The sequence below is a fragment of the Carassius auratus genome, unplaced genomic scaffold (assembly GCF_003368295.1).
Source record: "Carassius auratus strain Wakin unplaced genomic scaffold, ASM336829v1 scaf_tig00000703, whole genome shotgun sequence".
NCBI classification, from domain to species: domain Eukaryota; kingdom Metazoa; phylum Chordata; class Actinopteri; order Cypriniformes; family Cyprinidae; genus Carassius; species Carassius auratus.
Window position 1 is genome coordinate 32,461 of NW_020523314.1, and position 12,607 is coordinate 45,067.

Consider the following 12,607-nt stretch of genomic DNA (forward strand, 5'->3'; position numbering starts at 1 on the left):
ACTGTGTCGTCACCAGCATCAGCAGCTTTTGTGCCCTTACTCATTGTCGAGGCATTGTGATTTTTGCAGAGAGAAAGAAATGTTCATGATTCATTTAGCTGCCCAATCACAACACTAGCTAGCCCTTATGTTTCCCAGTTAAAGAACTGTCGACACGCAAAGAAAGAGTTTGGACGGCAAGACGGCGATTACGCTTCCCAGCTTCTCTTTTACAAAACAATTGGCACAGCTAATTTTCCCTTCTCTTACGAGAGCTTTACAATGTTCTCTCCCCATGACAGCATTAAAAAAAAAAACATTGTAGTCCGGGGCTTAAATGTCAAACTGGAGTAAATTCCATAACCTTGTTTCATGCAAAGGTTTTCTAGTTTAACATCTACCGCTTATCCATTTGTTTTTTGATGTTCTTTAAAAAATATTAATAACACTTTTCAGCTGTCCTCAGATATGGGAGGCATAAAAGATGGAAAGGATCAGGTAGAAAGAACATAGAGAGATAAAGAGAACACGTGAGCTAAACAGGAATAGAAAGGACATTTGAGGAGTCAAAAGAGACAAAACAGGAGGATGAAAAAAAAGACAAGGAAGTTGAGAGTAGGAAGTACGGATCTGTCAGTTTTCCTACACGTTTTCTCTGTGTCACGGTTGCCTGAGCAGCTCATATTGGCACTTAAACAGAACTGAACTTCAGGGTCACTAGTGGATGCTCAGAATTGCTTAACTACTCACTCTTGAAATAAGAAACATCACACCTTTCAAGAGTGGCACCTTGGGGCTTTTTTGTCACAAATGTTCTTGCTGAAACCTAGGTGTCTAAGCAGGCCCTCTTGCTGTTAAGGAGATCCCTGTAAACAGATGAGTTGAGAAATCGGGGGAAGGAGTCTCTGTGCATGAGGGTGTAGATCTGAAGCTGGGCCTCCTCATACATCGTACCGCTGGGTTCGTCCAGGCTTTGGTTGATGACTTCCCTCACCCGTGAATCCAAGCTGACCTGCCGACCGACAACAAACATAAAGATCAACAACTTTACATAAAGATCTAAAAACACTGCTTATATTTAATTTAGACCACTTAGAGAATTTTTTTGTTTTTAAATTTCCATTTTAATGAGAACAACTTCGATCTTCGAAGAACAACAATCTTCAAGCTTTGTGTGAAATATTGTAAGCAAAAATTATTTTTTTTTTAATTCAGACTGTAATGTATTTTTTTTAAAAAATGAGAAAACATGAAGAAAACATGCAACCAAAAAAAAGATGTACAGCAAAAAAACCTTTGAACCACATCACAAATCACATCTGGTGATGGATGAGGAGACCCCCCCTCACAATAAGTTTCCATCCACCTATTTTTATGCGCATTTTGGATTATCGCTTAAAAACCCACTGGATGGAAATGGTGAGATGTGCATAAATTAAAAAAATGCGCATAAAGAACGTATACGCACAACTGAGTAGGATAAATTTCTTGTCCGATAAGAAAAAATGTGCATAAACTATGATGGAAACACATTCACTGAATAAATTCCACCATGCGCATTGAAAAAGTCATGTGACTTTGCGCTATGAGACGGAACAACTTGACTAACCAGTGGACCGATCTCGTTCATAGCATCTATATGTTGTTTCGTTGTTCTGAAATGTCTGAGCAAAGTGTGTCATAAAAGTCTTTCTGTATAATTACTGTCTTCCATGACTGCGTTCCCATACAGCAGCATCCACCTCTAAAAGCAATGACGACATTTATTTTGTTATGTCTGCTCTCTCTGATGCACAAGTAATTTATTATTACATATGAAAATTACTATATTAAGTGGCTTCTTAGAGATATTTAGTGCCAGTTTATCAGGAAGTGACGATTTTGTTCTCTATCTCATTGGACAGAAATGGTGCTTTATTCGCAAATGTTTTATGCGATATTCCAGTTTTGCGCATAAGATAAATTTGCATCTTTGGATGGAAACATAGATAAAGAAAAGTGTGATGAGTGCTTAGAAAAGTGCTATATAAATGTAATAAATAATTATTATTATTATCTTAAGCAAACATTAAATCATATTTTTATTGAGAGATGGCATAAAAAATATAAAAAGAATGCAAAAAAAAGCTTATCTTAAATATGAATATCAACGAACAATCATTATCTTAAAGCTTTGCATTAAATATTGTACAGAAAAAAAAATCAGCACAATATTGCTCCAAGGGGAAAAAACTCAGCAAAACAGAAGCTTAATGCTTGTCATCTGACTAAAGTTGTATATAGGAAAAAAACACACCCATATGCACCCAATAATAATAAAAGCTAGTTTTAAAACTATTCAGAGACTGCTCCTGCACAAAAATGCTTGAGAATATCTTTTGTTTTGGTCATTTTTAGATGAATTATGAATTTAATAAGACTATCTTATATTTCTGAATGTATTGCAGCCACAGACAGCATTGTTTATTCGTACGCACACTGTATTCTAACCTCTTTTGGCGAAAGAATGGAGACGTAGTCTTCATAAATGATCCTAGCTTTTTCATCGATAGCAGATGAGTTGGTTTCTTTCTTCAGTTCCTCACAGGCCATCCAGAACATCAGGTTTTCTTCGCTGTACTCGGACCGCAAGAACTCCCGGAAAACATCCCTCCCCTCTGGAGAGCGCATCATCATCTCAAAGCTCCGTGACCAGGCAATCACCTCATCCAGTGTGGGATGCCTTCAAATGGGAGACAATGAAAATAAGCAGGAACCACCCATACAAAATAACTTTACTTCAGCTGTCAGTAAATAAAGCGCAAGTAAATGGAATAAAAAGGCACTCGATTAGAAAAGGACTTGGGAACAAACTTTGTGAGATTTTTTGATAATTTCATTTAAGATGGTTAACAAAATTGCAGTTCCATTTTAAGAAAATGTTACTCATTATAACAGGATATAAATATAAATATATATATATATATATATATATATATATATATATATATATATATATCTTTATAACAGACTTACTGTTCCTCTGTCGCTTCTATGCTATCCATCTTTGTACATGTTTGCCTCTCTGAGCGTTCCCTTCTGTCTTCATTCCTAGGGTGAGAAGAGAAGTGTTAGACACAGCAAAGTCTCTGTGGCATTTGAAACATATTGCGTTGATCATCATGCAAGGTTATACAGCTATGGTAAAACTAGAGACTGGAAACTAACAAGTGCTATTCCAGTACATAACCATTCATGGAAAAAACACATTTTTCCTTTGAAATAAAAGATGATATAAAATGTAAACATATTATAACCTATGGCAGTGGTTATCAAACATTTGAATGGCCCAAACGTTAAAGTTGTAATAAAAAAAAGATTTACTAGAAAATACTATTTCAGTTGTTCTACGCCAAAACTTCTAATTTAATTCAGTGTTACTTGGAAAAACTTATCTAAACATAATACAAGTACTAAAGTACTACAAGTACTAAATACTAAAATTCCTCCTCTAGTCTAAAAAGAGCATTTATTGAAACTAAGCTACAAATTACAAGTGAACACCCACTGTGTTTCTCAATCCAAGTTTCTGTAGAGCAAGTATAATTGTGTTTGTTAGCCATGGGGTTCGACAAGCTGACAAGACTCTAAATATATAACGTACTACACAGCCGTTTTGCATGTGATGTGGGACAGAAATAGCCATTTACTGAGCAGATAATGGCAGTGTGTAGTGGGGGGATGGCTGTGGAAACCCGAGGTTACTGAGCAGGGTTTGTACTGCCTCCTCAATGTTTTCTTTATTTCATGCAATATTTGTATTTATTCATGTTATTTATAGTCCCCCTTCAAGCTGTGTTATAGCCTTTCCAATCTTTCTTTGTTCAATGGCCCAACCTCAAACTTAAACTGCTTTTTTTTCTCTTCATATTTTTACAAGCTAATTTAACCCTTTAAGGAACACTTATTCAATTTTTTTTTTAAAGAGTAAAAACAGCCTGAATTTGTTTCTAATAATAAATAAATAAATAAAAACACACGATGTGTTTGTTTGTAGATAAAATTACAATTTTTATTAAATTTAAAAATAAAATAGGGGGACAGCTGATGAAAATGAATTCTACAAGAAAGGTAACTTACTATAAAAGGGTTGAAGCTTAAAGTGCTTCACTGAGCTGAAATTTAAACTTAAATTTAAAGATAAATTAAGTGTTTTAAAGGCTTCAAACTGAACATCTCATGGCTCAATTATGTACTATCCTCCATTACAGTCACATGCCCCTCAGATGGCCAACTCCAGTAGTTTGGCCTTCTTGATCTTTGGCCTTCTTGATCTTTGGCCTTGGCTAAACCAGTTGGCCACACTCTCTCTAGTAGCAAAATATTCCAGACTTGGCCTATGTCCACTGTATCTGAATGAAGGGATGTTCTAGTGTCTGATTTGAACAGCTAAACAGTCCCTAAACAGCTTATACTATTGTTTCAGCAATTAAAATAGTTCAGTTTTGTATGTAATAGCAAAGTGATTATATTTCGTTTCATTTAGTGTTTTTATTACGTTAATTTAGAAAAACATTTAGAGCATTTTTTGTTTGTTAAATTTTTTTTTTTTTTTTTTTTGAGTAACAACCAAGAGGTCAGGGGCAGACGGTGAGCCTACGTTTGAACAATTAAGCCTTCTCAAATCATCACGACTTGCCTAAAACAAAATCTACAGATATAAAAGAGTTCAAGCATATAACAATGTTTAAACGTTAAACCTAGATAAATGTGCGCTTATATCCAATAGTTTGTGCAGAGACACTTCAGGACATGGAGAAGCCAGTGTGATAACTTGCATTTTTGCTCATAATGTTAAGAGTAATACATCATTCGTAACTGCTAAAGGTCTACTTTTATTTGTGTGCACTCACAATATCAACTATGTTGTGCTTTTATAAAATAAAGAAAACAAACAAGATGCGCTTTCTGTATCTGAAAACTTGCCTCACAGACATGCTAAATATATATTTATAGAAAGTTTTAAATGACTACTTAACGAAACAAATCAAAAACAAAACCTAATTATAATCATAATCTGTAAAGATGCGCTTCTAATGAGGAGATGGCAAGTCAGGATCGGCAACTTCATTGTTGCGACGCACTCAGAAAACACTAGTTTATTAGTAAATAATTACTATTTCCCCCGTCACAATTATGGTAATTACTTTTGCCGGTGCTTTGCGGCAAGCTTAATCCTATTGGGTGTATTTGAATGCAGAACTGTTCAGCTGCACTTATGGCACAGTTCACAGGTCTGCTTTGACCATTCCAATATGGTGAACAGCTTACGCATAGTGGCCCACAGAAACAGCCACTAATATGGCATCTACATATACACATCTATTGTTTTTTACACCTAAATTTATGGGCATGCTTAAAAGCGCACTCATAGTCAGTAATCATCAAATAAATGGGCGATGGACGATGGAAATTTTTAAAAGTGAGACTAACCAAGTAATATTATGAAACACTGCAGAATTCACATACTGGTGTTTATGCCATTTAAAAATTATGTCAGTCGGATGTCATTAAGGACCTAGCTATTGTTAGTTAAAACTCTAAAAGCAATTTACATTTTTGCCATTTGGCATCACCTTGACATACTGTAGTCCCCACTAATAAACAACTAAATGTAATGTAGAAACTTTAATTTACTGTGAAGCTGCTTTGCAACGATGTATATCGTGAAAAGCACTATACAAATAAATGTGAAGTGACAGCAAGGCATTTATAATGTTACAAAAGGTTTCTATTTCAAATCAATGTAAAATAATCCTAATAAAAAGGATTGTTTTCACAAAAATATTAAGCTGCAACTATTTTCAATATTGATAAAAAATAAGAAATATAAATCTTTATAAAAATATTTCACAATATTACTGTTGTTAATGTATTCTTGATCAAATGTAATCAAAAACGCATAAAAAAATCTTACCAACCCCAAACTTTTGAACGGTAATGTACCTGAGCCAGGTAATGGTGATAAAATACAAAAAAATGTGTGCTACTTAATGTAAAACTCATTGTTAAGCAAATAGCCATATACCATGCAAGTACATGTTTACAGCAGAACATAATGAAGGATGGGGTGTACCAGAGGCATTTGCAGCATCCACACCAGCACAGACAGCAGGTGTTGGGCCTCGGGTGACCAGGTGCCTGTGGGGGTCCTTCAATGCGTCCCTGCTGCCTTTTCCTCATTTCAACTCCACTCACACTCTGCGGCTGTGGACAGACATATCCGATTAGAAATAAAGCAGTGGGGGCTTGGGAACTGTGTTAGCTGGAGTGTCTTGTTAACTACAGATGTTTCTAAATCTAAAGTAAGACCAAAAGAGATTATTAATTATTTTGAGATTCCAAGGGAGGGATTTATGGTAGAGTTAAAGGATCATAAGGATGTTCAGTATCTGAGCTTGTTGGACTGTTTCCTATTCTACTGTCAGATGCATATTCAGCTGAGATCTACTAAAATGCACGTGAGATGGTGTCTGTAGAGACTGAAACAAGAGAGAGAGAGAGAGGCAGACAGACAGACAGACAGAAAGTACAGAAATCCCCTCTTCAGACTAGACATTCATTCCTCTAGCAAGATGCTTAATTAGTGAAATGTAAGAGGGTGAGAGATGCTGGTGGGGCTGAACACAAACAGGCAGTGGTAGTATGGGATCTCACATGTTCTAACACATGAGCAAATGCAATGTTTCTTTTAGTAAGAACATGGTTTGTAAAAATGCAATGGCTGTCACTTCCTGTTTCTTAAAATATGTAAAATAAATAAATAAAAAAACCATACAAACTCATCAAAACAAAATTATACGGAAAACTAATTAGATAAAAAAAAAGTTTATTGTCAATGAAAATTAGACTAAATGAGTCATCCATATTAAAGTCCAATTTATTGTAAAAAGAAAAATTATACATTTTATATATGCTAAAAGTGATTTTTGTCAACATTTAGGAGCTCCCTAGTACATTTATGTATTAGACATATGCCGGTATCAACTTGTCCTGTTGCGATTAATTGCTCATGCTTTTATTATGGTAAACGGTATTATAATGGTATTGAAATATAGTTTTAAAAAGTGCTCAAAATATAGTATACTATAATATAGTAGGTTAAATAACTTTTTTCTAATGACAAAAATAACTGAAAATTTAAATAAAATAAAACAATAAAGAAAAATATACAGTATAAAGTTAAAAGTTTTACACAGATTAAAGTGCATAAGAACTATTAGGACCCATAGGTATCACTTTACAATCTCATTAGTTAACCATTAACATTCACCATAGTTACATTTGCTACAGAAGTTATTCATCTTTGTTAAAAAAAAAAACCAAGTCATAGTTCATGTTAGCTCATTAATTAATACAGTTGCAACTTTACATTTTAATAAAATATTTAAATATTAAATATTGGAATACCTATGTTCAGAAAAATTTGTCATTTGCAGTTTGTTAACCAATGAATTAACTAATGTTAAAAATGAAGCCCTGATGAGGTCTTACAGGTTTGGAAAAACATGAGGGTAAGTTATTAATTGCATAATTTTGCTATTTGGGTGAACTAACCCTTTAACTATTCATTTAACCCCTGCACCACTTCAAGTGTTTGTGGCCTTTATGGGACTTGAATGGGACTTGCCTCATTACTCTATTCAACGAATGGCTTTAAGCTCTACAAGCTGTTTGAGCGAACTGCAAATCAATTATGTGGAATAAACTTTGGAAAACCCTAGTAAACATGATGCCTCACACCATGACCTCAACAAATGTGTTCATTTTTGCAAAAGCTTTCTGGAAACTGATCGTTTGGCAGGGTTTGGCAGCACAAACACCATATCACATCACCTAGACATCTGATCCAAATATTTGGGGACAAACAGTCTGGGCACTAAACAGACAAGCTGGAGCTCTGAGACGGTATCAAATGATAGTTTCCCAGTATGGTATTGGTAAATATCCCATAACCACGGGGCATTTGGTTGGCTGACTTTTTGTCGCAATTTGTGGTGCATAATTTAAAGATCCACTGCTGACTGAAATGCATTGCTGTGATAAAGGACAAAACCACATAACAGCCCACTTTTATGTAAGAAAGGACAGCATTAAATATGCTACACATCATTTGCACTCTAAAATAAATAAATAAAGCACACTGCACAGCGCTTTGAGTGCTTAGAAAAGCACAATATAAATGTAAATAATTATTATTATTAAATATAAAAGTAAACATTTTGTAAAAAAAAAATTTGTATTAATATAGTGCTTGTACTAGGGTAACAGTAGTGTACTGTTTTCTTAGCCTCATTACATAGTATCAATATTAACTCAACATTACTGATGCCAAAATATAACTACTCTGAATATTTAGGTAAATTATAGTAAAACAAAGACCTTGAAACAGAAACCTACCTCTAAATTCAAGTGCTGTGATTAATGGCCCTGCAAACCGGTGATGAAAGCTCAGTTTGTCTAGGATGTAACGTGAACACCCTTTGAGAGTTTACGCTAATGGAGCCATATAAACCAAATATGCAAAACAAAACCACCATCAGTTATTCAGTGCCAGGCGATGGAAATCATGCATCCTGATGCAAAACACTGAGTCATCCCTTGTTCACATCTAGAGCATTGACCAACAACTCACAAGAATCACATTTGCACAACATGTAAAACAAGAAGTTGTACCGAGGAAAAAACAATTACACAACCAGTCTGATTTCACAGGAAATCATAGGCTATTATTTTATAAAATGTTAAGCTGAAAAAAGTCAGGCCACTAAAAACTAGCAACAGACCTGTATGAGATGATATGTGGCTATTTTGAGATTAATAGCCAACAAAACAACCAATACCTGTGCCCCATTGGCTGATTAACCTTGTGTCAGATAGAGTCTTGTCACAGTCACAGATAATTAACATGCTCTGTTTTAAGATATTTTTTGTGCATTTCATGTAAAGTTGCCAGTTCGTTTACTCATGTTGTTTCAAGTCTGTATGATCTGTTGAACATAAAGAAGACATAATGAAAATGTTTCAGTGGTTTTGTCCATACAATAAAAGTCAAGTTCACCAAAACTGTTTTGCTATCAGCATTCTTCAAAATATCTTATTTTGTGTTCCACAGAAGAAAGTAAGTCATACAGGTTTGAAACAACATAAGTAAATAATCACAGGATTTTTATTTTGGGGGGGAACTCTCCCTTTAATTACATTTCATCAGCTATAGGCAGTGATATAGTACTGTCCTGGAAAATGCACAAAATTGACCAGTCAGATTTAGTATTCCAGAGACCCATGAAATAATTGATGTCAATAAATAGCTTTCCACACACACTGCACATCCTTAAAGAAATCTTTTTCTGTTCAAGTAATGACTGCTGAATGGATTACAAATGCTTTTGAAAGTCTGAACGCATTTTTTAAATTCAAAATAACAGAAAAGGTTTCTTTAATTGTATATATTTCTAACAACAAGCATTTGAGTGCTCACTTCCCCACTTAAAATACATTCTGCACTGGTGAATTACATTGCAGTGTGTGAAAATGCCTCTGCGTGTGAGCATGCTCAGATGCCTCTAACCCTGTTCCTCCGCTGTGAGTCTTGTACCCTTGTGCACTTCCCCATACACATTCCAGGACAGCAAGTGATGCATAGCATAGGCCTTGGCTGGCTGCACAACAGAAGCCTCCTAGAGCCGTTACCCACAAAGCCTAGCTCAAGAAACATGTCACACTGCAGTTCTGATCCATGCCATAATCACACAGGGGCCCGCTTCGCCCACATTTCTCACCTTGCGCTGCATCACATCACTGCTCGGCAAACATGTCTTGTGATTTTCCACATCATCAACGCAATTGCAATCAATCTAGGAGAGGACGACCCCTAACTTACCATGCAAATTAGCAGCGATCCATCCGAAGACCAGGTAAGAAAATCATGACTGTTTTGTCAAACGTAGAGACAGGCAGTGTGCTGGAAAACAAAATGTAGCCTCTTGTATCTTCTCTTATCATGCCTGATGGAGAATGCCAGAGGTAGGTTTCAAACACCTGGTATCTGCAGGCAAACCCTTTCCTTGAGTCAAGGGCTAAATGATCCAGGATAAGACATCTGGAAAATAAATCAAACCAGAAAGAAAACATCAGAACTGCTTTAATCTAGGGCTATAAATACTAATAAGCATGAATAAACTATGTTTACTCCAAACCAAAAGATTAATGGTAATTCTCAGTTAGTGCTCGGTAGATCACTTCTGAAACTAAATCTTTTGGACTGCACTCCGTCTAATCTGATTACTTCTGGACTTCTTATATTCTAATTCTTATTTAATTAGTGTTTGACATACGAATAATAATGTGCTATTTCACAAAATGAAGCAAAAAGGAGGCACACTTTTATTAATAACGCCAAAAACCCTGTAGTCAGAATAAAATACAAATTCATCCAATCTCTTTTCTAAATGCATGTTAAAGATCTCATGTGAACAACTCATCCATACATATGTAATGTTACGTCATCTTGATGCATAATGTAATCATGCCACAACTGAACCTTCCAGTGAAAATGACTGACTTCTCTTAGCTGCTTCCGTTTCATCACTACTTGAAATTAATTATTGCATGTACTGATGAAAATCAAATAGCTTATTAATTAAATAGTGCTAATTAGCTTTTCTTTCAATGATAACTAGATACGTTTATTAGAAACTGTTAACTAAAAAATTTAAGTCTTTAGAGGAGAATTATAAGACATTACACTTTGGAATGATTGCATTATGCAGTGCTATTGTCCCCATAAAATTCATAAAAACGTAACTTCAATTTAATAATATGCATTTTTAAAAAGTACTGTATAAGTACTTCCAAAATGCAGATTACACGTCTGCCTTTACTATGTGACACTGGTAATACTATTCTAATCTCAATAACCCTTCAAACTAATGCTTTTAACCAGGCATTATCGACAAGTGAAAAATGTAATAATTCTGCAAAGCAATACACTGCAATACTACCGTAGTCTTACATTATATCACAAAAAAATGCTTTTATTTTCAGTGTATGTAAGTGGTAAATAGTCAATTTTTTTTTTAAATATATATAGATATTTTACAAAAGTTACAAACTGTGCATTTCACTTGTAAAGAGTGGTTCACTAATGGTTTTAATGAATGGATTAATTACTGACAAGTCATCTTATTTGACACACAAAATGAAATGTTCCCCACATGAAACAGATTGTTTCAGAAGCACAAGTGACTGGGAGGAACTTCACAACTTGTGTGATGATGAATGGTCGAGCAATCAGTCCTGCTCCGGAAGGAAACTCTATATATTTATATATATATATATATATATATATATATATATATATATATATATATATATATATATATATATATATATATATTTAACAAAGTCAATAGCAAAGAAATGGTTGGCTGCCATAGAGGTAAATATAAAAGGTACATTTGGACCAAAAGCAATAGTTTAACTTTTGATGATTGAATAACTGATAATTATCATTATAACACAATGTTTCGTGATATGTACATATAGATGGCTGTGATCCCGTTATTCGCCTTCATTCTCCGCTGCAGTTGTCAAAACCTAGTGAGGATCCTACCTAGACAGCATGTTTAGGCATCATTGGAACATTAATGATCGTTTAAACGCGGGCGAGCGTTATAAATGCTGTTGGAAAATCTCAACCGCCAAGTATCGTCCGAAAAAGGCTGTCTATTTAGGAAGCTCGCTGGGTTTTGCGACACAGCCAGCATCTTAACGAAAGTCATCGCAGGTAAAGCCCAAACCGTGTTAATCACAAGACATCGTGGTACATTTGAAAATAAATGGGAAAACTGTTCCCAAAAGCCGCGCTGTTTTAGGCGGGCGAAATGTAACTGCCACTTTATTCTGTTTTCACAGCGGCTCTTTGATTCTCTAAGCGCAAGGAAGCAACGGCTAGCGCGTTAGCTGGCGAGCTAGCGGGGACCTCCGAGACCGTTAAAGAGCGTGTGTCGCCTTACCGCTTTTGTTCTAGATGTCAGTCTTCTAAGCGGGTGTCGTTACACGTGTTTATGCGGATATCGGGGGTATCGCGCGTTGAGATTGCATGCTGCCGTTTAATCTCCATCAGCGGTGTTTTCCGTCCATCCGCCCAACTTCAGCACCGAGCGAGCCAGTGGAGACGCCCTGCGCATGCGCGGCGGAGCTGTCAGCTCACGGAGCGCGGTCTGCGGAGAGCGGGCAGGGTGCAGAGGCAGAGGTGCAGTGACAGGCTGAGATTCGCTATCTCACAAAAACTGCCTGCACTAATAAACATACGTACACAACGCATAGCCTACATGAAAAGGCTCTATGAGTCACTGTAAAACTTTGTCAACAATTTTCAAATTGTGACAGTGGTGGTTTACTTCAAACATTTGGAGTAAATTGTAATAGTTACTATTTAAAATAATACTTAAAATCAGTAATATTACAAATTAGCAAAGAATCCATCAATATATTTTTTTTTCCATTTTTTAGAGGCAGAACATTTATTTGTTTGTTTTTTATTTCAGTCACTTTATTTACAAATTTTTGCATATACCCAATTTTC

The 12,607-nt window shown here is 35.5% G+C and overlaps 1 protein-coding gene across 1 annotated transcript; it reads right to left on the reverse strand.

Annotated features, from left to right (window-relative positions):
- Positions 1-633: 633 nt before the first annotated feature.
- LOC113069065 (regulator of G-protein signaling 17-like) lies at positions 634-12,272 on the reverse strand. The gene is made up of 6 exons (XM_026242041.1): positions 12,036-12,272; positions 9,902-10,120; positions 6,095-6,225; positions 2,995-3,069; positions 2,470-2,701; positions 634-991 (listed from the first exon to the last, which is right to left on the reverse strand). The coding sequence occupies exons 2-6, from the start codon at positions 9,902-9,904 to the stop codon at positions 806-808; spliced, it is 627 nt and encodes a 208-aa protein (XP_026097826.1). The 5' UTR covers positions 9,905-10,120; positions 12,036-12,272; the 3' UTR covers positions 634-805.
- Between the last annotated feature and the right edge of the window lie 335 nt (positions 12,273-12,607).